Here is a 27698-nt window from a genome sequence, read left to right on the forward strand (position 1 = left end):
GGCAGTGGGGAGGAAGATGGGAGAGGCCTGGGAGAGGTATGGGAAATGACCAAAACACACTGTATGGAAGTATCCAAGACTGTTTTTAAAAAGAGATGGGCATTTTTAAAACCATCACCCTTTGGTGATGTCTTCCCACCAAAGCTAGATACCGTAGTAAATAAACACCAGGCACAACTGATGACCACAGTAGTTCTCCTCCTGGGTGTTGGAAGGCAGGTTTCCCTCTACTTTTTAATGAATTCACATAAATCACTGCCCTTTCAAAAGGCTTTGCTTTAGTTCTCAGTAGAAGGTAGCCTCCATGCAACACAACACCAGTAAAACCATCAGGAAGGCTTAGAGAACACTGCTGTCTAGGAGGGAGGGATCTGAACACAGTGAGCCCTGATACTCTGGAAAGCTGGAGCTAACTTAAAATATCACACTCTCCAATGTTTTGAGAGAATTCCTCAATTGCCGAACTCATTTCAGGAAAGGAACACAAGACCTTGGATCGGCCCCCATAGGAAGAGCTTCATCAACATCTCAAAAACTCTTAAAACACCCAAATTAGCATTCATGGAAAAGAGGGAAAAGAATGTGAGCTCTTCTCCCCGGAAATATCACATGGCCTTCCGCTCCTAGAGCCTCTTCTCTCCCACAGATCCCTCCCTCTTCAGAACACTCTCATCTTCGCTGGAGCTTAGAAAAGAGGTTGAAAGGCTTTAAAGGAATGATGCTCTCCGGTCTATTACATAATTACCAGTCACGAAATGCAACAGGGAAAAAAATGCTGCGACAATAGCCTCCTGTTTTGCTTTGAGCCCTCATTAAATAGCCAAATGTTAATGGCATCCACCCATATCTCTAGCTCGTATGGGTTCTGGATGTGCTCACGCCTAACCTGTCTCGCCCAACTTTTCTACAAATGGATGTTTCCACGCCTTAAAGCACCACAACACCAAGCAGAAGAAGCAGGGCGCTCTTTGGATAAATGGTTAGGTTCCAGAGCTGGGGCATAAGAAAAACCTGGACCATCCTGCAGTAGCAGGAAAGAGAGTGTGGAAGCCAAGCAAAGAGAGTGAGTGAGGCTCAGCAAAGGAGAGAGGGGCTGACTTGAGGAGCTGTCCAGACCCAAAGCTTCAGACAGAGTTTTAGGATATTACCCAAAGTATAAAACAACTGTATATAAATCAGTATAAACTACTATGGGCTGACTGATCTCACCCAAACGTGTGTTAAAATTGAATCCCTGATGTAATGTATTAGGATGGTGGAAACTTAATTTGGAATTTGGAGGTAGACTCTTTGAGAGGTTAAGCAAGCTTAAAGAAGGCCATGCGAATGGGTTCTAATGCTACAAGATTGCACTGGCTCAAGGCAGAGGAGCTTGAACTAAGATTCTGAATTCTGCCCTGCACCTTCTGGGACTCTGCAGGGTGTCTCCACCAAGCAAGAAGGATAACCCCACATGCAGTCTCTGGTCTTGAACTTCCTAGCCCTCAGAGTCAACAAATAAACTTTCATTTCTGTTTAATTATAGCAGCACAAAATGACTAAGGCACTGATATAAATAAACGGCTGAACAAATAGATAGGAGGAAGAGGAAAATCTTCCACTGTGCAGAAAGGAGGAGGCTTGACTGCCCCCCTCTGCGTGGCTTGCCTGGCAAGCCTGGCCTCTGAACGACATCTGAGACCTTAGGGTTCTTGAAGTGCTCTGATATTCCTGAACTACTGTGAGTGGCTCACTGTACCTAAATCATATATATAATCTGGTTCCTATAAAACGCCTGCTTTCATTTTGGGACTCCAGGGTTTGGGTCTAAGCCAAGCATGGGATGCCTACATGGTCAGCCTGGACAAACTCTGGGCAGTGAGTATCTGATGAGCTTCCTGGGCCACCATCACTTCACTTGGAGTGTTCCAACTCACTTGCTGTTAGTCAAAAAAAAAAAAAAAAAAAAGGCCAGGGAAAGGATGACTTTACGAGGGAGAAACCCAGACGATATCCCCTCAGCCAGAAGATCGAGGGGTTTTTGTTTTGTTGGCTGATTGGTTGATTTGCTTGAATACAGGGTTTCTCTGTCCTGGAATTTGTTCTGTAGACAAGGCTGGCCATGAGCCCAAGAGATCCACCTCTGTCTGTCTCCCGAGTGCTAAGATTAAAGGCGTGCCCTACTTAAACTCAGGGTTTAATTAGCGATTACTAATACTATTGGTCCTAGGTCTTTGTAGAACATGATAAGAAAGGCACTTCACCCATATCCTTCATCCCCATAATCAAAAGCCCAGCTTAACAATAAAGGTGTGTGTGTGTGTGTGTGTCTGTGTGTGTGTCTGTGTGTGTGTGTGTGTCTGTGTGTGTGTGTGTCTGTGTGTCTCTGTGTGTGTGTGTGTGTGTGTGTGTGTGTGTGTGAAAGATGACCTACAAAACATCCAACTAATATTTCAACACCATTAAAACCAAAAACAAGCTGGAGATGTGGTTTGGTGGCAGAGTCTGGGGCTCAACCCCAGCAACAGAAGAAAAAAGAATATTTTTGGACTCTTAAAGAGCCTAAGGAGACACAGCAAGCAAATGGACAGTGGTTTCTTAGATACTGAACAGAACGAGGGAGGGAGATAACAGCTGAGCAGAATCATGGCTAGTAATACTGCAACACTATTGGCTCATCAATTGTGAATAACTGACCATAGTGATGGAAAGTGGTAACAACAGTAGAATACTGCACTACTGTGCAGGGGCTTGCAATTTTACTTACTATCCATCTGAAAATGTCCAAAAATAAGGTACACACACACACACACACACACACACACACACACACTCCTTATATCAAGTATGCAAAGGTTACACGAACTCATTCCAGACTTCTGCTTCAGGCTCCATGGGACAATGGAAACTGACTTCTCTTCTATACATGACTCTTACACTATTACAAAGTCTGTGACTGAGGTAATCAGATACTGGTCTATAACACAGGGGGACTAAAGCAATTGGGTGACTCAAAACAAGAAGAAATACAAGAATTGTCTCAACTCTGCTCGGAGGCAGTTTCAGGGTTGCAGTACATAGACTGGATCCCTTGAAAGTCTTCAAACCACAGACATCTCCATTGATCAGCCAAGCCTAGTCTCTATACCCACTGCAGGAGAGCTGTGTCCAACAACCTGCTAGAGATCACTCTAAAGATTCCTGAGTCGTTCCTTACAAAGACTTTAAAACAACCTTCTGAAACAAGCATCAAAGGAGCCTGCTGACCTGACAGTAGTTACCATCCAGAAGGCAAACTGTTCTTTCTAAGCATGTAACAAAATCCAGTGTGCAACAACGTCACGTCCATATATCTGTTCTTTCTAAGCATGTAGCAAAATCCAGTGTTCAACAATGTCGCATCTGCATATCCAACATCTAACTAAGGGCTATTAAATGTGTCAAAAGGTAGGGAAACCGACCTATAAAATTAGTATCGCAGATCTGGAAATAACAGAGATGGTGGATTCTATTGCTTCTTTAAAAGGCCAGACTCCATGATATAGAAAAAGAAAATGGAAAAAAAAGAAAAAAAAAAAAAAAGAAGAAGAAGAAGAAGAGGAGGAAGAGGAGAAAAAAAAGAAGAGAAAAAAGCTTCACATAGAATGTCGAGAGACAAAAAAAAAAAAAAAAAAAAAATCTACCTAGTAGTCCCTTCTTTATTCACAGGAAAGACGTTCTATGACCCAGAGTGGACACCTAAAACTGCTGGTAGCATAGAGTCCTTGTCTTAGTTTGGGTTTCTATTGCTGTGAAGAAACACCATGACCACACCAACTCTTACAAAAAAAAAAAAAAAAAAAAAAAAAAAAAGCATTTAATAGAGGCTGGCTTACAGTTCAGAGGTTTAGTCCATTATCATCACGAGGGAAGCATGGTGGCATGCAGGCAGACATGTTGCTGGAGAAGGAACAGAGGCCGATTTACAGACAGCAGGAAAAGAGAAGGATGCTGGGCCTAGCTTGAGCTTCTGAAACCTCAAAGCCTACCCCCAGTGACACAGTTCCTCCAACAAGGCCACGCCTCCTAATGTGCCGCTCCCTATGGGCCTACAGAGGTCATTCTCGTGCAAACCACCAGTCATGTGTGTACCATTTTTCTCCCTATACAAATATACTTGCAATAACCTCTAATTTTTAAAACAACCACAAGATTAATAACAGAACAGAACAAACAACCATGTGACAAACATTATATGAATGTGGTCTCTTTCCGTTGCTCACTTTTTATAAATCTTCTGGACACCCTCCTTGGGGTGACTTGCAGTGACAACCTCATGAGGAACATGAAGTAAGGGGGCAGGGACACCGCTACCCAGCACCTGCTCTCACACGAGTGTTATCCAGACCCCAGTACTACAGTGGCAGAGTGCTCCCTCTGATGACAGGCTGGCTTCTAACTGAAACAGGCCACCAACAGTTGGGGAGCAGGTGTCTATACACAGGATAGACACGCTGACAAAGTCCTGACTCGTGTGCCAAGCAGGAGGAAGCGGGGCAGACCAAGGTCTCACAGTGCTCCTCAGAATGGCATGCGAGCACAAACTGTTTACTTTTGTAATTCTCCATTTAATATTTTCAGACCACAGGAAGTGCATAAAGTGAAATCGTGGATGAAGGAGAATAACTGAATCTAAAACAATAAATCCTGTGGACTTTATTAATTATTTATTGTATTAATCTATAGTCGATTACAGATGATACGGGGGGGGGGATCAGTAAACCTGGACTAATAAGCGTAGAAACACCAAAGCAGTGGTTCTCAACCTGGGGGTCATGACCCCTTTGAGGGTTGCCTGTCAGATATTTACTTAATATTATGATGCCTAACAGCTGCTAAATTGCAGTTCTGAAGCAACAATGAAACAATTTTATGGTTAGTGTTTACCACAACATGAGGCACTGTACTAAAGAGTGGCAGCCATAGGAAGGCTGAAGACCACTGCTCCACAGGGAAGCACAGTCAACAGGACACAGTCTATTAATGATAGCAGGATGAACAAAGCCCCAACAACTGGGGGTGGGGGTGGGGGTGGGGGACCGGCAATGTCTCTCACTTAAGCAGAACCAGCATCTCTGCGGGACTGAGCAGAAAGCATCACCAGAAGACGCAATGATCAAAACGCTTTCTAAAATTGGTAAGACTACAGAGCCATGGAGCCAAAGTTCTCAGGCAGAAAACAAACAAATGTGCACACTAAGATCCCAAAGAAACTGCTGAACCCGATGGTAAAGATTGGTTTTTAAGTAATAAAAAATGATTAACTGCATGGGGGGGGGGAGAAAGATGAAAATGAACAAGGGTGTCCCAATTAAGACTGCAAGGCCCTAGGGAGAGAGGGAGGGAGAGAAGGGACGGAGGGAGAAAGGGGGAGGGAAGGAAGGAAAGAATAAGAAAACTGCGGATCTCTAAATCCTTGGGGGCGGGGTGGGGGATACCCTTGGGTTAAGAAAAAAAAAAATGAAAAGAAAAAGCAAAGTAAAAACTTTTACCAAACATACCAAATGTGAAACAATTCATCACTGACAAATGTGAACTGGGGAAAAAAAAGGGGGGGGGGGGCAAAAAGTATTAAAGAGTTCTTCAGGTAGAAAAATGATAAGCAATCTAAATACTTGCATCCTCACAGTCTACTGAGGGTACTGGAAGCGACCAGCAGGCGCATGAAGAGACAGTGTTTCTGGTTTTAAATGTTTTTTTTTCCAAAAGCAACTGACAGGCTGAGCAGGTAGCTCAGTGGATGTGGGCTTGCCTGGGCCCAATCCCCAGCACGCACCATCAATTAATTAAAGCAAAGACCACTCACGGTGTATTCCTGGATAGAAATCCAACATTTTACCCCAGGGCTGGAGAAATGGCTCAGTGGGTAAGAGCACTTACTGCTGCCCCAGAGGACCTGAGTTTGGTCCCCAGCATCCATGTAAGATGGCTCACGGTCATCTGTAACTCCAGCTCCAGAGAATCTAGCATCTCTGACCCCCCCTAGACACCTGAATTCATATATACACACATATATCTACATACTGACATATATGTCTACACATAACTGTTTTAAAATTTGAAGTAAAACTGGAAAAGAATTTACTCCATCAGCCCGACACAAAGGGGGTGGAGAAGGAACACACATGTCAGGCATCACTGCATTCATCGCATGGAAAACATCATTCTGTTGTTGCAAACTCCAGCCTGAGATGTGTTGTTGCAAACTCCAGTGCAATGAATTTTAAAAGAAGAAAGAGAAAATGCGCTCATGGTAGAGTATGAGTATTAGGAGATAAGAAATTCCAAAGACAAAGAAATAGGGAGGGTGGTAACATGACCAAAAAAACTAAACAGATGGGTGGAGAGGTGGCTCAGCGGTTAAGAGCACTGACTGCTTTTCCAGAAGTCCTGAGTTCAAATCCCAGCAACCACATGGTGGCTCACAACCACCCGGAATGAGATCTGACGCCCTCTTCTGGAGTGTCTGAAGACAGCTACAGTCTTACATATAATAATAAATGAATAGATAAATAAATCTAAAAAAAAAAAACTAAACAGATTTATTTTAATTTTATTCTTTACTGAAAAACGTTTTTCATGCAAAATATTTTTGATCATGTTTCCTCTTGCTCAGTTCCTCCCAGATCACCCCCACCTCCCTACCCATTCAACTTCATGTTCTTTTTTTATCTCTAAAATCAAACAAACAAATCCCCACAAAAAGAAAAGAAAACCAAAACAAACAAGTAAAAGACTAATAAGAGAAAAAAATGTCCAAGCAAAGCAAAACGACACACAGGATCTATAGAAATATCACCGAATCTGCTTTATTTTAGCCAACTACTTCTGGACATGGGGCCTGCCCTGAAATGTGGCTAATGAGCTCCATTAGGGAAACTGATTTTACCTTTACCAGTGAGTATCAGATACATCCTTTATAAGACACTTTAACCCTGTGTCACTAACTCCATTAAATATAAATGGTCTATACACTGCAAAAGATAACATCATGTAACACAGATCCTCATGCCCTGGCCAAAGACAGGCTTCATTTGTGAACATGAAGTGGGGTTCTCACATACAAAGGAGCCCTTATGAAACTGTAAGTTGTAATTAAGTACAAGGCAATACAGGGTTACTTGTGGAAAAACTGGGGTCCCACAAGGCAAGGGAGAAGAGGGAAGACCTCCTGAGGAACACCGTCAAATCTAAATCCTGTCAATGAGGCATCTGGACCTGAAGAGTGGACGGTCGTGTTTATCATCAACAAAACAGGCATGGATAAAGTGAGTTAGACAGCTTTAACTGAGACTCCCTCAAGTCTTCCACTGGCCTGAGAAGAGTCTCCAGGAAATGGAAACATGCAGACTGAATGCTGAGGTAAAGAACAAAATATTGGAGAAAGGTCATGAGAGAAACTGGGTCAAAAGGCCAAGTAGGGTTTTTTTGGAGGCAATTTGGAAAAGAAGTTGATTTAAAGTGCTGCAGTGAGGGAAGATGACATTTTTTTAAAGATGCTGATAAGAATGAAGGGGAGAGGCAATCAAAACGTCGATGAGGACTCTGATTCCATTTCCCTCTACTTGATATCTCCTTATGGGTCTGATGAAAACGGGTAAGGCCGAGATGTTCAAAAATGACGTTCAAAAACAAAGAAGACTGGTTCAAATGTAGCCCTGTGAGAGACGAAATAAACCACAAGCCAAAATGACCTTGATTTCTGCCCAGGGTTTTCAATACAAGTTTCAGGTCATGTCCAGAATTAACTGCTTACACTCCTGTGATGGTTTGAAGGAGACATCTCAAACAGTTTTGGGCATTTGAACCCTTGCTTGCCACTTGGTGGCACTGTTTGGGTCGGTGGGTTGGCCTTTTTAGAGGAGGTTTGTCAGTACCAGTGGGCTTTCTCTCTTCTTTCTGTGGACCTAGCCCTCTGGAACTGTAAGCCCAAATAAACCCTTTCTTCTACAAGCTGCCTTGTTTCATCAGAACAGGAGAAAACAAACGAATCCAATGACAACGATCAGCCTGGTTTCTGACCACAGGTATATGGCTTCTAATAAAGATAACCTTTACAAAAGTGCCACAGCTTATACACAGCACGACATTATACTTACAAATCAACAACCTAAAACCCATTTTAAAAATCTGTATGTAGGGCTGGAGGCATGGCTCAGTGGTTAAGAGTACCAACTGCTCCTCCAGAGGTCCTGAGTTCAATTCCCAGCAACCACATGGTGGCTCACAACCATGAGATCCGATGCCCACTTCTGGTGTGTCTGAAGACAGCTACAGTGTACTCATATAAATTAAATAAATAAAATACGTTTTAAGAAAAAAACTTTGAATATAAGCAGTGTGAGTGTGTGTGTCTGTGTGTAGGCTGGAAGTCAATGGTCAACATCAAGTGTCTTCTAGACCACCTGGCCATCAAGCCCTGGGGTCCTCCTGACTCTCCTCTCAGTCTCCTCCCCAACACGCTTGTCTTGTATGGATCCTGGGGAAGCAAACTTTGGTTCTCCCAGGAGTGGGTAGGTATGGAGCGACAATGACACTTCTCATGGGTACCACGAGGTACAATCGCTGCTGTGCTCCTGGCGGGGCTGTTTATTAATAGCTGAACTTGTTCCGAGCTTTCCCTTTCAGTTCTTTTTTTAATCTTTTGCCAAAAAAAAAAAAAAAAAAAAAAAAAAAAAAAGAGCAAGCTTCCTCTGCTCTGAAAGGAAAAGTCCAGACCCTGTAATCAGACCTTCTTCTTTGCCCTTGCAAACCATACCAATTCGACATCTTTTGGCAGGAGGCTAAGACGTCATTTCTGAATGAAACCAAAGTCTGTTCTTTCTGCTCATCATTCACGTAAATTCATTCTCAGGATCCCAGAAGCCCTCAGCTGAATCCCACCTACCTGAAGAACAGGGTGTGAACACATTAGTAGGGATCCAGGCTTTAAAATTTATATTTTTAAAGAACTGTTACCCTACGTATATTTATATAACAAGTAACATATATGTGGATTGCCCCGATGAAAGAATTAGTAGCCCTAGTGAACTTTCACCTGTGTGCCCCATGCATACACGGAGCAGAGATGCAGGCCTGCACTGCAGCTAGCCAGTCCTTCCGGGCAAGGACAAATATTCCATTGGAAAAGGGAAAAACTGATGAACAAAATAGAAACAAAAGCAAACAAAAAAACCTCACACCGAAGAAGCAAAGGATCAGGATTCAGGATCAGGAAGAAAGAAAGGACAGAGACTAGTCAGAGCCACGGAGTGGGCTGGCCCAAAACATGCTGGACTAACATGAACCACAAGGCACTGTGTTTGAAAGAGACTAACTTCAAAAATGTAATACTCTTTAAAGCCCTATTTTCAATCTTCTAAAGTCAGAATTCGCTTTTCAGTCGGATTCCCTGAGTGATTTGTTTTAACTCTTGTTGTATTCTGAGACACCATATTGTTATACTGTCTGGACTGGCCTGGAGCTTGTGGTCCTCCTGTCTCTATTTCCAGAGTGCTGGGACTGACTATAGGTATGGAAGTGGCTCCTGTGTAAGTCTTAACTAAGCACACTGAAGTGTGAGACTTTAAAGGAGCTAGGGAGATGGCTCAGTCCATGTGCCTGCTGTGTGAGCATGAGGACCCGAGTTCAAACCCCAGCACCTGAAAATAAGTCGGATGCCTGTAATCACAGGACTGGGAAGGCGGACAGGAAAGTCACCAGGGCTTGCTGGCCAAGCAGTACACTCCAGTTCCCCTGAGTTCCCCTGAGATGTTAGAAAGATACCTGACAGTCACATCTAGCCTCTGTATATACGTGCAAAAATTCCTGTGTACGTGCATACACACACACACACACACACACACACACACAATACAGACAAGTATATTCAAAAAGAACTATTTTAAAGTGTGTTTATAGTCACTTTGTTTCTAAAGGTTTTTATTTTTATTTGCATGTGTGTGTGTGTGTGTCTGTCTGTCTGTCTGTCTGTCTGTCTGTCAACAGAGACCAGAAGAGGGGATCTGACATCCCTAGGGTTGGAGATATAGGCAGCTATGAGACACCTGATGTGGGTGCTAAACTCAGATCCCCTGCAAATACAGGAAATGATAGTAACAGCTGAGCCATTCTCCAGCCCAAGGTTAACTTTCTTTTAACTCGATTTTAAAATAGAATGGGGAATTTGAGAAGACTAAGAATAATGAGAATTTTTAACAGGTTTCTTCATCAAGGGAGCTGGAAATATGTTCTAACTAGTACTTCCTCCACACACAGTGTAAGAGACTGTATGACCAGCCTGAGCTTAAATTACTTCCGAAAAGCAGAAAACCCATCAAAGGGCTACATGAAAGAACAGGAAGAAATTGGAGCAGGCAACTATGAATAATCTACACCTGTATTGCTTAGCAATTTAAATCAATCGACAACGACGTGCTTAATTTAATAGATGCAGAATCTAGAAAAATAAACTGTCTAAGGCGAGCATATGGATTCTAATTTTTAGAACCAAATCACCTTCGTCTGAGATTAACTTCCCTTTATAATGAACCCTTTCTTCCCTTCCCCTCTCCTTTTTCTTCTTTGCTCTTTTCTTGAGATTGGGTCTCATGTAGCCCAGGCTAGTCTTGAGTTTGCTGTGGACTCCTATGCCCCAAGTCACCTCCCACTTGCTGGTATCACAGTTCATACCTCCACTCCCAGCATAGATATTTTTAACACAGGACGCAGAACCAGATCGGGTTCAATAAACTTTATGACTGAAAAATGATAGCGTGGTGGATTCTATCCACATAAACAGCAGGACGGGGAGGGTGGAAGCCTAACTCCCGCCTGGTAGACAAAGGGTTCCATTGTGAGATGGACCCTGACCGGCTTGGTTGACAATAACAGAACTTCACATGGGCACTGGGGGCAGAGAGGGAATGAGATGAGACAACAGATGTTATCTTTAAAGAATATACCGTCTGGCCTTGCTCACACTGCCACAGGATCGCAGGGGTCTGTTTTGTTTTGTCTTGTTTTGATTTTAATTTTGAGAGACTTTACGATCACTTATCATAGTCTCTGAAGTTTAATATGAGGTAACTGATATCGAACTGGTATCCTGCTACAGACAAAAAAAAAAAAGAAAAAAAAAACCACTCTCGCAAGGGTTACATAAAATAATAAAATACAAGGAAATATAATGCTATATTGCTTCAAAGCCTCCGGCGTCCATTGCGAGGTTAGGTCTGTTCCCTGACCTCAGCAATATTCTTTTCTCTATTATATTTTAACTATTAGAAAACTTTGGTTCCTAGGGCAAGCCTGTTGTGTTTCTGTAAACAAAGTCACACCGGGATATGTCTCATACAGTCATCACTCATGAGTCATCTGTGGCTGCCCTGGCCCATAGCTTAGGTTGGGTATTGATAATAGAGACACACAGCTTACAAGACCTGAGAGACTTACTCTCTAGGCTTTCATAGATAAAGTTTGTTATTGTAGATCTGCACTTGCTAGATGCAAGATTCTCTCTTCCTCTGCCTTTTAGGATCGTTTTGTTTCTGTGACGTTGGAACTAATAGAAGGCTACCATTGCTCAGGAACCAGTACTCTCTGAGCAATGTTCTCTGGCTAGGAGGAAAAATCAGTGGGCTAAGTACCGCTTCAGGCGCCTGCTCTGCTTTGGCACATACAAGACAGGCGCCTAGGACAGCAGCCTCCAGTTCCTCAACCAGCCCTCACCGGATGCTTCCCGACCACATGGTATAGACCTGAGCTCTGAAGTTTCCTCACATAAAGCCAGGTCAATACAATCCTCCAAGAGCTAATATTTTTATGTTAAATAGACTAACAGAAACAAGCAGGCAGAGGAGTGAGGTCAGGGGAATGGCCTGGAGGCATCGCACTGGAGAGTCCCACACCCCACTGAGGCTGTAACCACCAAGTGTAGCCCTTCAACCCGAAGGCACAAACCCAGTCTGTACCTGCGCCCAGGTAGCTTCTGGGACATGCCTTGTTCCCTGAATTCTCTTCATAGCACACTGGAGACTGGTCTAGTCTTTTATGTTTTCAGCTTTACTCACCACAACCTAGTTTTGAACCACGTCTGTCTAAGGCGAGCATATGGATTCTAATTCTAAAATAAATAAATTTATTTATTTTAGCGTATTTTGCTTAGTTTTCTGCTCTGGTGGTATGTGTTTGTCCTGTCTGACAGTGATATCTGTCACTCAAATATCTACCCCTAAGTAAATCTGCTGACCCCACAGATTCTAACCAGTCTCTGTTTTTATTGTCTTATTCATGTTGGTATGACTTTTAAATCTAAGCTATATAGATTATATTATTTCAGAGGTGCTTAACTAAGCACTCATATGCATATTTCTCTTATTCCACTTAAATTAACCTTAGATTATATAATTCTTTCCCCTTTTGCTTCTTACATAAACCACTGACCAGGAAGGTAGGCAGTACCCCTTCTAGCTAATGAAATCCGGACCAATTCAGAGGGTCCTGAGTGGATTAGGACTAAAGTATTAGAAGCAAGTAAGGAAAGAGACCTGGAATAATGGTTAAACACCTGGATACAAGGAACACAGACACACATTGCTTAATATTGCTCTACAGCGGGGTGTAGAGTCAGAGAAACCTGGTGGCAGGCAATTTTGCCCCTCTGTAAACATCACTGAAAGTATTTACCGTAAACCAGGATGGCTAGGACATCATTCAGTGACTGTAGAGGAAATTTAATCCAGCTATGTGGGTGTTCCTTCAAGGGATCCCATCCAAAGATATGATCCAGCCAGAATGTGACACATCCTGGATTATAGTATAATCTGACTGGAATACAGGCACGCCCTTAGCGCACACAGGCCTTTAATCCCTAAAAATAAAGGTAAGGTTACTTTCTAGAAGGAAGCAGCCACGTTTGAAAGTGACATCTAATTGAGGGGCAGACAAAGTGACAAATCAGAGAAAGATTTGACAGACTGAGTCAGAGACAAGATATGCCCAACTCACAAGAACAGCAGGGGAAGGGAGGCTACTTAAGAGTATCGAGAGGGGGCGCTGGAGAGGTGGCTCAGTGGTTACGAGCCAGACTGCTCTTCCAAAGGTCCTGAGTTCAAATCCCAGCAACCACATGGTGGCTCACAGCCATCTGTAACGAGATCTTCTGGAATCTGAAGACAGCTACAGTGTACTTACATATAATAATAAATAAATCTTTAAAATAAAAAAAAAAAGAGTATCGAGAGAACAAAAAGGGTATGTGCTGTGGTGGGTGGTGGGGACAGTTTTACCAGGACAGCTTTACAGACACAGGTTACAGAGAAAATAAGCTAGACACAGATGAAGACAGAACAAGCCAGGGAATGAGAAGGAGCTAGAAGATTAGAACACATTAGCAAAGTTGGTATGAGGCTAGAAAGAACAATTCAGTCAGAAACCAAGAGCAGCTGGGTTGCATCAGCCAGCTTGGCAAATGAGAAGCTAGAAGCTTCCAGACCTAGGCCTGGGGATAGTGGGAACAGAGAAGGAAATGCCCGGGACTAGTCCCAAGCCCTGGATTCACACAGCTTGGGTTTGGCTCTCATCTTATTCCTTCATCTAAGGAAATAAAAGTGACTTATAAGTGATCAGTCTTATACAACCACTACCACTACATGTGTCCATCACTGACCACAACATCCTTACACGGCACATGACAATATTTTAACCGCCGGAATCACCACAGCAGTCTCCACTGGCTCAGTGTTAGCCATGTGACTCAGGCCAGCCATAGCAGTGGAACTGACGGCAAATGAACCCATCTTTACTTCAAGTGCGCTTCCTGTAAATCCTTGAAATAAAGATCCTTACCAAATGCTACCTGCAGTTAAGTGTTCGTTCCCACTCTGTACCTATGCACCTGTGCACAGCCTGGGGAGACAGTCTCAAATGAAGCTTCTCCTCACAGAGTGACCAGGCTGGGGAAGCAGCCAAGAGAAATTATAGATGGAACACGGTCTAACTAACTTCTGACTCACACAGTTGTTTGACAATGGCTATTTGGAGGACAACACGGTGTAGACAAAGGAGGAAGCAAAAACACCCTGTGACCCAAGCTCCAGAGGGCTTCCACGAAGCCGTACATCACTCTGGAACTATGTGTAAACAAAGAAGGAGGTACACAGTCCTAGAAAATGTGTTCTGATACAGTGCTCTAAGGATACATTCAAGGGATTCATCTACCTTCAAATCAAAAGCCCAAAGGTTTTTCAAATAACTTTTACCACCATTCATTGAGCAATGCATCATTTTTGCTAACTTTCTATAATCATGGAAACAAAGATCAGTAATATTCACACATCTAACGAGTACTTATTAAACAACTATTAGATTCTCAACTCCAGAACACACCCAAGAAGTAATGCCCTCTCTGTCCATCCTGTCCTCCCGCTCTCCTTTTTTGAAGTCAAGGTCTCACTTTGTGCTAAGTGTTCACACATCTCTTCTATCCTAAATGCTGATATTTGTTCTATTCAACCTATCACTGCCCCTGCTCGGAGTTGATTATAAAAAGTCAGTGTTGATCAATCTGCTGGTGAGTGCCTGAGGTCAAGCGACTAGAGGCTGAGGCAGGGGGATCCAACATTCAAGGCTTGCCTGAGCTACCCAGTGAGTTCAAGACTAGTCTAGACAATGTAGGAAGACTTGTCTCAAAATAAAAACCAGGGGGCAGAAAATACAGCTCAGTAGTAACATGTTTGCCTAGCTGTGGGTTCCAATACAATGCAACAGTAACAGCACACTGCACATTTCTGTCCTTCACCCAACACTTCCTCTTGACTCCAAACAGCATTAATAATAACAAAATGAAGGTTAATCCTATCAGTAGAAAAATAACCCAATCCTGGTGACCCACGGACTCAGTAGCTTTTATAAAGAAATGTGCAGAAACACACAGCCTGTACTTTAGAGTCACAGTGCTCTCTACATGGTGGCTATCCAAATCAAAAATGGTATGGTACATTCTCAACCAGTAAGCCACATTTTCTTCCCACTAACTCTTATGCCTAGAGATAGTTCACTAATAAATGTGACAGCAGGGACACTATGTTTTCTGTTGTTTCTTTTTGAGGTGTTTGGGATCAAACCCAAACTGGGCAAGAGTTCTACTACTGAACTGCACACTCCAGCCCTGGGATCAGTCTTGAGTCACATGATCAGGATGCTATCCAAGAAGGATGCTGAAGCATCTTGTGAATAGGAGATGACTGCATGTGCTTGATCGTTCTGATACCTACTAGACGTGACAAACAAGTGACATACTTCTTTAGCAATATCATAACATGACTCAGCTGTGCACAGGAGAGTCCTTTACAAGTAGGCTACCTGACCATTTAACTTAAAAGCTCTATTCAAGTAGGAATCAGAGGATAGGGGAGGGGGGTGGCGTTTGGGGGGAGGGGGGAGACCCACCGAGGTTTTATTTTAACTTCATTAACTTCAAATGTTTAAGTCATGTTTAATCCCCAGCTTTCTGACACAGTGCCAGGGCCCTGTCATTTAGGCTGGATTTGTGGGTTACACCACTGTCCTTCTTGCCTAAGACCAAAGCCTCATGCACTTGACTACCCTGCTCAGTTTCGGAGAGTACTCAGTGGTCAATCCCCAGTCCTTAACACTGCTCTGGCCTGTTTACCGCACGGTTTTGTTTTTCCTCTAGAAAAATCTACCTTCCTGGAGCCCAGCCAAAGTGTCCACCTCTGTTTATACCAAACCAACCCTCTTTCCACTCTCATCTTTTACCGTATTATGTAATGCGTAATTAATTATGTAATCATAACAAGAAGTTGACATTGGTATACACAGGCTTGGTTAAAACAACAGCCAGCTCAGTCTATTGGGAAGAGAAAGCTGGCAAGGAGAGTCACCAGCTGCTGGGGGCCGGAGAAGCGCTACCAGCAGGAGACACTGGTCAATACACCAGGCTACTCAAGAATGTCCATCAGGGTTTTCCAAGTATTAGTCCACATAACATTAAAGAAAGTTCAAAACTGGGAGGAAAAAAAAAAAAGTCTAAAAGCAGAGATGTTCTTCAAAGCATGACCTACGAACATGTTCGCTTCATGTGTACTTCTGTCCAGTCATAAGCATGGACAAATGATTCTACCATGACAGGTGGTATTTCAGACTGTTCTCTGTGGATCTTCTCACAGGAAGACAATCATGCGTTTACATCACAACCTTGTCTAATGTCCCCTAGGAATAAGAACTCTGTCAGTGAGCAGGTGAGATGGCTTAGTGGGCAAAGTACCAAGCCAGAAACCCACAAGATGGAACAGAGAACTGACTTCCACAAGTCGACCTCTGACCTTCATATGTGCACTCAGTCCACATGCATGCACACATACATGCGATAAGTAAATGTAATTTTTAATTTTTTTGTTTGTTTGTTTCTTGAGATAGGGTCTCTCTTTACATAGCGCTGGCTATCCTGGAACTCACTAAATAAACCAAGATGGCCTCAAACTCACAAAGATCCACCTGTCTCTGCCTCTCATGATAAAAAGATTTATAAAGGAATATGGTATAACATACCAGTTTTTTTTTCTACAAGAATAGATTCACATACACAGACACACACACACAGAGACACACACACACCCATTATTCTCATAGAATTTTTCCATACACTGAATTTCTCCTTTCAGTAAATAAAGAAAGTGTGCCGAGCATGGAGGCTCTCGCCTTTAATCCTAGCACTAAGGAGGTCAAGGCAGGAGGATTGCTGCCCCAAGCTCAAGGCAAAAGAGAACAATACAGGAAGCGCCAGCCAGCTAGTCCAGTGTATTACCTTATCTTAAAACAACGAGTATGTTTCAAAACTCCAACACCTCCTAGATAAACAGTTCCAGTTGTAATGTTCATAGCTTCTTGGTTACACTATTCCATGACAGGAGGGGTTGGGGGCGGGCTGGCAAGCCACCAGCTCACAGGGATTCTTGCATACTTATTCACTTGAACCTTCATTTCTGTTTCTAGCCTTATAGAAAATCCAACCAAGGATTTGCAGGTACAGCTGAGTCTCAGGAACCAGAAACATTTGAAGCATGCAGACCAACTATAACAGAAAACACAGTGTGGAATCAAAGAAGCCTTGATGCTAGACTCACTCTTTGTCAAGGTAATGGAACTGCGACAAAAGGAACAGAGATGAGACTGTGTGCCTGCCTTGCTGGGACTCAGTCTGCTCTCAGCTTGCACAGGTCTCGTGTACACTGCCGCAAAGGTTGTAAGTTCCTACGAACAGCTGCCCTGCTGTGTCCAGATGTTTCCTTGTGGTCGGTCAGTCATACCTTCTGGCTCTTAACTCTCTTCCCGCCCCTCTCTTCCAAGTGATCCCTTAACCTGGGGCGGATGTAGGGAGGTCATATATATTTCCTTTAGTGCTTAGCATGCTGTAGTCTCTTTCTCCTTAAACCGCTTTTCTCACATATCCTGTTATGACAGAAAATCTGACTAACCCATTAGGAGTGAAGTGGGGAGACAGTGGGGAGGGAGGACAAGAAGAGGGAGGGAGGGAGGAAACTGTCGTGTTTTTAATATTTATTTTATATGTATATGTGGGAGCCTGAATGCCTGAGTGTATAAACACCATGTGCGTGCCTGGTGCCCACAGAGGCCAGAAAGATTTCAGATCCCCCTGGGGCTAAAGTTGATGGCAGTTGTGAGCTGCCACATGGGTGCTGAGAACTGAACCAGGTCCTCTGGGAGAGGTGCAAGTGCTCTTAACTGCTGAGCCATCTCTCCAGCCCATATCATTATTTAAGGGTGGGGTGGTAGAGATGGCTCCCTGGGGAAAACCACCCCAAGCCAACCCGATGAGCTGAGCTAGAATCCCAGGTCCCATGGTGGGAGATGAGAACCAAGTCCCAAATTCTAGATTCTCATCTCCACGTGCAGGCTGTGGTATATACCCACATTCATTCTCTTCCCTCCCCCCAGCCCCCCTCTCTCTCACACACACACACAGAAACATACACACACTCACTCGAACAAACACACAAATAACTAAACTTAAGAAAAAAAGCAAAGCAAAACAAAACAAAACACAACACAAACCTGGGGTTGGAAAGATGACTCAGCAAATAAAGGCACTTACCACACAAGCCTGACAATTCAGGGCCATCCCTGAAACCCACATAAAGGTGAAAGGAGAAGAAACAGTCTACAAAGTGTCTTCTGACCTCCCTATGTGTGCTACACACACACACACACACACACACACACACACACACACAAATAAAAGCTGAAAAAGAAAGTCTTACTGGCATTGTCCTTAGTTAACATTAATTGCAAACCTCTGATCGGTACACTTTGTAGCATGTGAACGGTGGCTACAAAGTGTGGCCATATGGCAGGAGCAACCGCAGGTCAAGCTCAGAAATAAAGGGAACCATAGAAACGGGTGTGGCATGCTACAAGTCAATGCCAACTCCAATCAAGTCAGGTGTGGCTTGCAATAAGGAAAAACTTAAGTGTCTCAGGACTGAAAGCAAAAGAAGGAAAAGTGAATTTCGAACACCTGGCACAAACTGCATGCAGAGCCCACACACACTGCCGGACTCGAGGGTGTACTGGCTCAATCTCTGGGTTTAACTCAAGACAAAAGGTAGCACTCGGTGACTCTAGCCCTTCCTCGCCCTCTGGAATTGTGAGAAACATCAAAACAGCTAAGATCTGATACCAGGAAGTCGTGGACAGCAACATAGACCTGCAGATGCTGTGTGCAAAAGCCAGTCACCAAAGAGGAAGGATCTGTCTCTGATTGGAGACAGGACCTGGAGCAGCCCAGGTGTACCCTGAGCAGATTGCGGTATAGTATGCACTTCCAAGTCTCCCGCCTCTGGCTTCCACCCCTGCAGTGTCTAGGATTACAAACCTGTGAGTCTTAATCTGTATTTTCTTTATTTTAAAAAAGAAGAAAGAAAGAAAGAAAGAAAGAAAGAAAGAAAGAAAGAAAGAAAGAAAGAAAGAAAGAAAGAAAGAAAGAAAGAAAGAAAGAAAGAAGGAAAGAAGGAAGGAAGGAAGGAAGGAAGGAAAGAAAGAAAGAGAGAGAGAAAAGAAAACCCCACCTCCCCATTCTTTTACATAATTGGTGCATTTAAAACAGATATTATGGTTTCTCGTAAATAGAACTGTACTTTTTAAAACTGATATGAAACAACATCAGGGAGAATACGAAGTAACAGGCTGCAAAATCCTGACTGAGATTTAAACTGGAAACTCTCTTAAAGGTAATATCACAATGCCTGCCCCAATTTTAAAAGTGCGTGGACATTTACACAAAGAAGCAATCACCAGCAGATATGAAGCGACACAAAAAAATGAATAATTATGTAATATTCTAGTGACTCAAAACTGGAATCACAGTAAATTTTACTCATGCTCATGCTTAAAGGATGAACTGAGCCTGCCCCATGCTCCCCACGAGCTCGGGTGGGTTTTAAATGACACAGAAACACAGCTGGGAGGCAGTCAGCAGCAGGGCAGGCACCAGGGCCCTCAGAACGCTGCGGCTTAAACACTTCTAACAAAGATTCAGAACGCCTCGGTTGGGAAGTTCAAACTGAGTGTTTTCCCATTTGCCATTGCCCTGTGTAGAACTGACTTCTGCAACAAGCATGTAGTATGGCAAGGGGGGACCCTGGGTGCTCTGCGGCAGCTTGTTTGCTTCTGAAGGGTTGAGCATCTCACAAGACACCTTCCACAGGCTGTGTTCCACCATGAGATACAGCCTACCTAAACACTTGTTATCTTTACAACAAAGCAGTTAATTTAAAAAAATAAAAAAACAAAAAACAAGTCACTTTTATAGTGGACAGATCAGACTCCATATCTTATTCTGGCCCCTCCCCATGGGTTTTAATAACATTTTTAAATAACACTTCCTCAGAATATTTCCCAAAGACCATTGGAGTTATCAGGCTTGATGATTTGACACTATTTCTCATCATTTGCTTGCCTCCTTAGGACATATTTTTAATACTTAAATCTTACTTTCCTGGGACAGTTTTTGAAAGAACTAAAGCAACGCCTTTTTACTTTACCCATTTGTTGATGTAGACATCTGTCATCGTGATTTCCACAACACTTATTCTCGCCTGGGTCACCCACTGTCCTCTCAGAGGAAGTTGAACACAGTCTTCGCACCCTAAGTAATTTGGGGGGGTCTCCTTCAATCTTCTCTCTGATATCCAAAACCAGGTCTCCCGAGAGGACAGGAGGCACGACTCTCTTTAAAAAATCCATCTTAGGGTGCTTCTTCTACATTACTAGAGCCAGAAGCACAAAGAACAGGTCCAGGGACCAACTTCCTTGATGACTCGTTGAGGGCTATACTATCTGAGGCAAAGAGCAAAGAGACGTCATGTGAGCCTAGGCGGTACTAAAGCCCAGCCGGCCGGCCACCAGCTGTTTGAAGGCTGATTTTTTAGGACATTACTGTTTGTGCTGATAACAGGCCGAACACTGTCGGTCTGAAACTGCAGGCCACATCTGTGCGCCCTTCCACAGTGGGTGTTAACTGCAATAGACCCATGCCATAAAATGCTTAGCCTTCGATAAGGTTTAACATTTAGACTCTGACAGCCTTCACTGTGATAATGTAAAAAAATAAATTCGCTTTGTTCTGGGGTGTATCTTCCTCATATAAATTTAAGATCTTGAGTGCAAGAGAGTAACTTGGACTCAAAAAATAATTTTTATCAATTTGAAAATTTGCTACCAGATCTCACAACTTACACTGACTGTAAAGCTGAGCCAGTGAAAACCTTAGACTTTTAAACATGTGCATATACACACACACACACACACACACACACACACACACACATCCCCTTTAGAATCAAGCGTTCTTTTTTTTTTAAGATTTATTTATTTATTATTATATCTAAGTACACTGTAGCTGTCTTCAGATGCACCAGAAGAGGGTGTCAGATCTCATTACGGATGGTTGTGAGCCACCATGTGGTTGCTGGGAATTGAACTCAAGACCTCTGGAAGAGCAGTCAGTGCTCTTAACCTCTGAGCCATCTCTCCAGCTCAAGCGTTCTTCACAATAGTAGAAAACCTAGAATAAGTCATCAAAAGGTGCTGGAGAGATGGCTTAGTGGTTAACAGCCCTGAGTTCAATTCCCAGCAACCACATGGTAGCTCACAACCATCTGTAATGGGATCCGATGCCCTCTTCTGGTGTGTCTGAAGAGAGAACAGTGTACTCACATACATAACAAATAAATCTTAAAAAAAAAAAGTCATTGGCAACAGATCCACCTAAAACATAACGTTAAAACCCTGAGAAATGAATCATAAACTGTAATAAATGTAGTCACCAACACCCTGTTTTTGAAATAACTACAATCCATTCCATATGGTAAAAGAGCACAAGGGGTTAATCCCATGACCTCGATGTTATGGGGACAGACAGAAGACAGAAAGGCTCTAAAACCTGAGCTAGCGCCCACTCAGGCCTCTCCCTGCCTTGTGGGAGGAAAAGACAGGAGAGCGAGGGACAGGAACAAAGGGAACACAGAGAAGGCAGAAGCAGCCCAGGTAACTCTGCTTGTATGGAACTTCAGAAGCCTTCAGCAGAACTTCAAAACTCAGATTCGCTCAGCAATGCACACACACGCACAATTGCTCTCTTCCAGTAACGGACATGAAAATAGATGCGAAATGTAACATTTCTAAAGACGGGGCAAAGCCGTCCGTCCCTACAGACAACAGGGGAAATGACTGTGAAGGAGTAGCTAGCTCACATCTGCTTGGAGTCAGGTTCCTGCCCTTGCTCCTAGACTGTAAGACTTAAGGGGTCATTGGCCAGGACCTTGTAAACCAAGAGCGGTGGGATACGCCTTTAATCCAGCACTCTAGAGAAGCAGGCAAAAGGATGGGGAATTCAGAATCATCCCAGCTACAGAGTGAATTCAAGGCCAGCCTGGGATACTCGAGACCAAGTAAGGGTGGGTGGAGGGACTCTGTCTAGGTGAGGAACAGGAAAGGAAGACTTCCATTTCTTTCCCTAAAGTAGTACTTCTATTAGAAAAACCACACTCTCTCTCCGAGCTTCCTCTGAGCCTACAAGGAATAAAACTGATAATCTCTGTGACCCGATCCCCACAAACAAGGGAAGCAATGTCATAACTCTAAGCCGTGAGGTTTCTCACTGCCTGTGGGTGCTCTTATTCTGTGTTTGCTCAGTGACTGTGACCTCAGGGGTTTTACACGGTGTGTCTGCTGTTTGCCTTGGGCCTCTTCTCGGGCTCTTATCTAAGGGAGCCCTGTAACACAGTGGCGTGGAAGGACGCAGATGCCAGGCAGGAAGTTGCGCTGAACCACCTGCCGGGTTACTATTAACCCCAACCTCACTTTCACATCTCAGAAAGGAAGGGTCTGGGGCACAGAAAGGCGAGCACTGGGTGTCACAGAAGAGACCTCAAGATTCCCTTCACCCCTCATGTGTTTGCTGTGAGATCCGCTGCCTCATTCCAGCTAGTCTTCTGTTTAAGGTGGAAAATCCGTTCTCATCGCTACAGTTTTCCCTGCAGGGTAGGGCACAAAGCTTTCCTGAGCCCAATCTGCTTCCTAGGCTGACCCCTGATAAACCAAGTGGAAGCCACAACTGTCAGCTACGTGAAGACCAGCCCTGGCTGAGACACAGAGTAGGGTTGACAGCATTACATTTCCGGTGGTAAACACTATCCATTACAGTCTCCGTCTGAGAGGAAAAGGTCACGAAACCCCATTTACTTGTTACACTTGAACTAGTTATCATAACCTTGAGTGGAATGTGCTGTTGGCTCTTATCTTATCCCTCCGTGGGGCTTGGAGGGATGATGGTTCAGCACTGGCTGCTCTTGCAGAAGACCTGGGGTTGATTCCCAAGCAACCACTTGGCAGCTCACAGCCACCTGTAACTGCAGTTCTAGGGGACCTGGTGCCCTCTTCTGGTCTCCATGAGCACCAGGCACAAACACAGTGCAGACGTGCATGCAGGCAAAACACCCATGCGCATAATAAAAATACAGTAAAATATTAATAATTTTTAAAAAAACTGTGTAAGTATCCTAATGGCCCCACATATCTAAAGTTTGAGAGGTAGAGGCTACTGGGTGGGATGGAATCATTGGGGCATCATCTTTGAAGAAACGGGTGGGATCCTGGCTCCCTACTCCCACGTTCTGATTCCCCAGACAAAGGTTCAAAGCAACAAGACAGCAATCCACAGACCAGAACTTCCAAAACCATGAGCTCAAACCAACCTCTTCACAATTAAGTTCATCATGTCAGGAGCGCGGTTGGCGGGGCGGAAGTGACTAAGACAGAAACTGTAATCGAAGCTGAGAGCTAAACTCACAGCGGCGTTAAAAGCTCTTTCTCGACCTCACTCTTAACCAGTAGGGTTTACTGTGATCTTACCGTAGTGCCACTCCCGGCTAAGTTCTTGGTGGTGACATGGAGCAGCTAAGCACGCGTGACACTTGAGCAGTTTGAAGAATTAAGCATTTAGAGGGTAATTGCCCAGATTCAAATAAATGGCTTCGTCTCTGAAGGAAAACAAAACACAACATTTGCCTGTCAGAGATGATTATAATTAAAAACATTTTTATGTTAACTTGTATCCATCTACACTTCTGGTAGCAATCATTCACCTGGTTCTACCATCTCTTCTGATCATGACACGTTACTTATTTTTTCTTAAACTCTGGAAATTTTCCAACTGCTGTAAAATTATTGAGAATATCATCATAAAAGCACCTGCTCCCATTATTCACAAATACAACAATTAGCTCCCCGTATATCATCATATCTCAGTCATAGCTGCATATCCTGTCCATCCCCAGGATTATGCTGAAATAAAAAGGCAGACATCCAAGCATTTCATGTGTAGACAATTCAGTATACTTTGCTCTAAAACAAAGGCCTTTCTAGCCCATTAGAATACCTATAGTATACTAGTAACTTCTAATATCAACTACCAATCACTGCTCAAATTTCCAAGCATCTTTTTAACCATATGCTCTAACCACTGAATAGAATCCAGAGAGTGGCAACTGTGTTCCTCCGGTCTGTTCTAGCTTATATGTTTTTGCCCTCCTCTTCTCCAAGCAATGCTTTAATAAACCGATGGCTGACCTCACACACACACACACACACACACACACACACACACACACACCACCATCTTATTCAGTTACATGTTTAACATACTGTCACTGCACTCCTTAGAATACAGCACTGTCTAACAGCTTGTGTATCTACTAGGCATCATATCTAACAGATCTATAGGTGTTTAGGGTGTAGCATTCTATGTACTAAGAAGCATGGTGGACAAAGCCACAGCAAAGACCAAGTCTTCAAAGCCCCAAATCTCATAAATAAATATATGTTTTAAACATCACACTTTTCCATAATCAGAATGACTGAGACTTGCTGCAATGTTTTACTTTCCACTAAGCATTCCCAAATCTATAAATACATGAATATTTACATACATACATACATACATACATACATACATACATACATACACACACACACACAAAGATACCCAGACTGGGCATGGTGGTGCACACCTTTAGTCCCACCACTTGGGAAACAGAGGCAGGCAGATCTCTGTGAGTTTGAGGCCAACCTGGTCTACACAGTAAATTCCAGGACAGCCGGGACTATTTAGAAAGACTCTGTTTCCAACAAAAGAAAGAAAAAAAGAAAAGAAGAAAGAACATTCTGGCACATTCTTGATATTTTCCTTGTCTTTGGGTCATGACATCTTTTCTCCCTCAAAGTACATAGAACCCATATTACAACCTCTGTCTTACTGGTAAGGTTGTACACAGCATACTGCTTCATGAGACTTAAACTGGGCTTCGCCTTCTTTCTCAGGACAACTCACAGAAGTGAGGCCCATCAAAGCAAAATGCAGGAAGAACTGACACAGCTCCAGGCCCAGCGAGAAGGCTGAGTCACAAAGGCATGCCGGAGAACCTGGTAGCCTGAGGTGGATCCCTAGGGTTCATGTAAAGGTGGAAAGAACCGACTCCACACAGTTGTCCTATGACCTCCACACGTGAGGTGACACGCATGCATGTAAAGTGACACGCATGCAGCAACACTCAGGCACGCATGTCACAGACATATCACAGATAATAAATTAAAACTAGGTTAAAAAAAAAAAAAGACATGGAAAACCAACTCAGAAAGCAAAGGAGGGATGCTACAACCTCAAATTGGATGGACTGTGCATCAGGATATGGTGCCCGCTCTCCCTCACTCCCACACAGCAGGCTTCTCCAGCACTTGCTCTTCATCTCCAGCTCTCACTCTGTGGATGTCCCAATGCCCCCTGAAGCCTGTTCTCACTCTGTCGATGTCCCCAATGCCCCTGAAGCCCAGTCTCGTTCTGTGGATACCCCACACATCTCCTGAAGCCTCCAGCACCTTCTGCAGACACACACCTTTCCCACCCTCACCTTCTCACTTCTGAATGAGAGATGCAATCCCTGACTGCCCAGGAGAATCTTTGGTTAATATTCCTCTGGTTTTTCATGGTGTGCACATTTTTATCAGGACTAGGGTTTGAAGAGATATCTGTATCCAAGGGTTTCCTCTCCCTCCCATCTTGTTTTGTTTAGGGGTATTGTTTGTGTGTTTGGAGTTTCTTGGGGGGAGTGGCAGCCTTTCTGCATGTTAATCAGATTTCCTTTTTGTCTCTCCACATACCATTTCATATGAAATCCACTTTCCTGATCTGGAGAACATGGTTTGTTTTTTTCTGTAAGAAAAACCATTTTCACTACTTCCTTTTAGCATGTTGCTTCTGAGACCGTGGAGGTCAGAGAGGGTATGTTAACTAACTGTCCATGGTCAAGCTGTACGTGAGATCAGTGCCCTACTTTTTATTTTAAAAGGTCAAAGGAGACCAGTGGGTATTTGACAACCCTAAATCCAATTCTATACTCAGCCAAAGAATGGCAGGCTTGCCGACATGCGACTTCCACCCATGGCGGGAGGATGCTTCTTAGACTCACAGTAAACAAACACAGTAACGGCCCAGATGAGGCCTCCCAGGTCCAGTGGTGCTGAACTTTAATCCAGGATCTAAAGTGGACCTCAAGGCAACACTCTACATCTTTTCTTTTTGAAAACAATTTTTGAAATAGTTACAGCCCAAATGCCAGAGATTTAACTATCTTCACAGTCGGCAGAGGCAGGCAAATTTCTGAGTTTGAAGCCAGCCTGGTCTACAAAGTGAGTTCCAGGACAGCCAGGGCTACACAGAGAAAACCCTGTCTCGAAAAACCAAAAAACCAAAACCAAAACCAAAACCAAAAAAAAAATCTATCTTCACAGTTAAGACATTCGAGGTGTGTCTCTATGATATGCATTCTTGTAGGAAATGATAAGCTAAAGTAATCAGAGCTAACCGGACAGAGAACAAAGCCGAGGGCTGTTGGATAGCACACTTTCAATATGTGTGCACTCAGAATATGCCAAACCCTGAGGATAGGAGCCAGGCAGGCCCTCGGCACGTGGGAAGTTTAGGATCAGTGTTAAAGACTTGATTGTTTACTGTTAATGAAAAGTCTGCTCGCTGAGATTTTAGGTCAAGATTGTTAAGACTCCTGGCTGGAGCCACCAAGAGCAAGTGTTGCTCTTATGGAAGACCTGAGTTCAATCCCCATCACCCACATGGTGACTTATATCATCCATAACTCCATTTTCTTGGAGATCTGAGGTCTTTGCCTGACTTCCACAGACATGGGGCACAAACGTGGTGTGGAGGCATGTGTGTGAGGAAAAACACCCATACACATAAAATGACATGAATATATCCTTAAAGCAATATTGTAGAAAGTACTAGCCTTCCTACATATTGTTACAGAAAGGATTACCCCACGGGGGCAGGGGTTGGGGGGGGGGAAGATTAGGGTAAATTCCAACTTGACAGTTCCAACCTGAAACTCCAAATTTAACTTCAAATATATTTTATATTATTCTCGAATACGAAATATCCAGTAATGTAGAAGTGCATCACTCTTCAACCAACAAGATAAAGCGCATCCCAAGGCATGAAATCTGCCTATTATTAACATCCAGGAGTCCTACAAGGCCTCATAAAGTGATGATGTTTAAAAAAACAAAAACAAAAAAGGGGGGGGGAGGCAGAGAGATTGGGGGGTGAGGAGGGGCTAACGGTCCTTGCTCCTCTTCCAAGGACCTGGGTTTCCGTTCCCAGCACTGGCTGCTGTAACTCCTGCTCCAAGGGTTCTGCTGCCCTCTGCCAGCCTCCACGGGCACTGCACCCACATGACAAACATGCAGACACATATATCCATAATTAAAAACCAAAGTAAATCTCTTTTCAAAGTTAGATCAGCACCCCCACAGCCTTTGGGAGCAAAGTGAAAAAGTGCTTACACCAGCAAAGTGGCAAAGGTTCTCACACCCACTTACAATCATCGCAGCTCTTGCCTGTGACACCAAACCAATTATGGAAAACACAAACTGCCGTGATCTGTTTAATCCAGTGACTGCATGATATATAAAGAGCCCACTCACAGATAACAAAGTGGGAAATCAATGCATCCTGTTAGTCAGACCAGTAAGAAATCATTAAGACAAAATTTTTAGGGAAGCTTTACCACCCATTTAATTGACAAAAG

The 27698-nt window shown here is 43.5% G+C and overlaps 1 protein-coding gene across 19 annotated transcripts in view; it reads right to left on the reverse strand.

Annotated features, from left to right (window-relative positions):
- Window positions 1-27698, reverse strand: part of Fryl (FRY like transcription coactivator) — a 236509-nt gene that overhangs the window by 151344 nt on the left and 57467 nt on the right. For 7 of the 19 annotated variants that reach the window (XM_017321111.2, XM_006504145.4, XM_006504144.4 and 4 more), the window contains exon 1: window positions 20082-20846. The exons of 2 other annotated variants lie outside the window; for them this stretch is intronic. In XM_017321111.2, the coding sequence (XP_017176600.1) occupies window positions 20082-20283 (202 nt within the window). In that variant the 5' untranslated portion in view covers window positions 20284-20846. Of the gene's footprint in view, window positions 1-20081; window positions 20854-23451; window positions 23580-27698 lie in introns of those variants that run through there. 10 more of the 19 variants (XM_006504152.4, XM_006504141.4, XM_006504139.4 and 7 more) reach the window with 3 other exon arrangements.

The sequence above is a fragment of the Mus musculus genome, chromosome 5 (assembly GCF_000001635.26).
Source record: "Mus musculus strain C57BL/6J chromosome 5, GRCm38.p6 C57BL/6J".
Classification (NCBI taxonomy): Eukaryota; Metazoa; Chordata; class Mammalia; order Rodentia; family Muridae; genus Mus; species Mus musculus.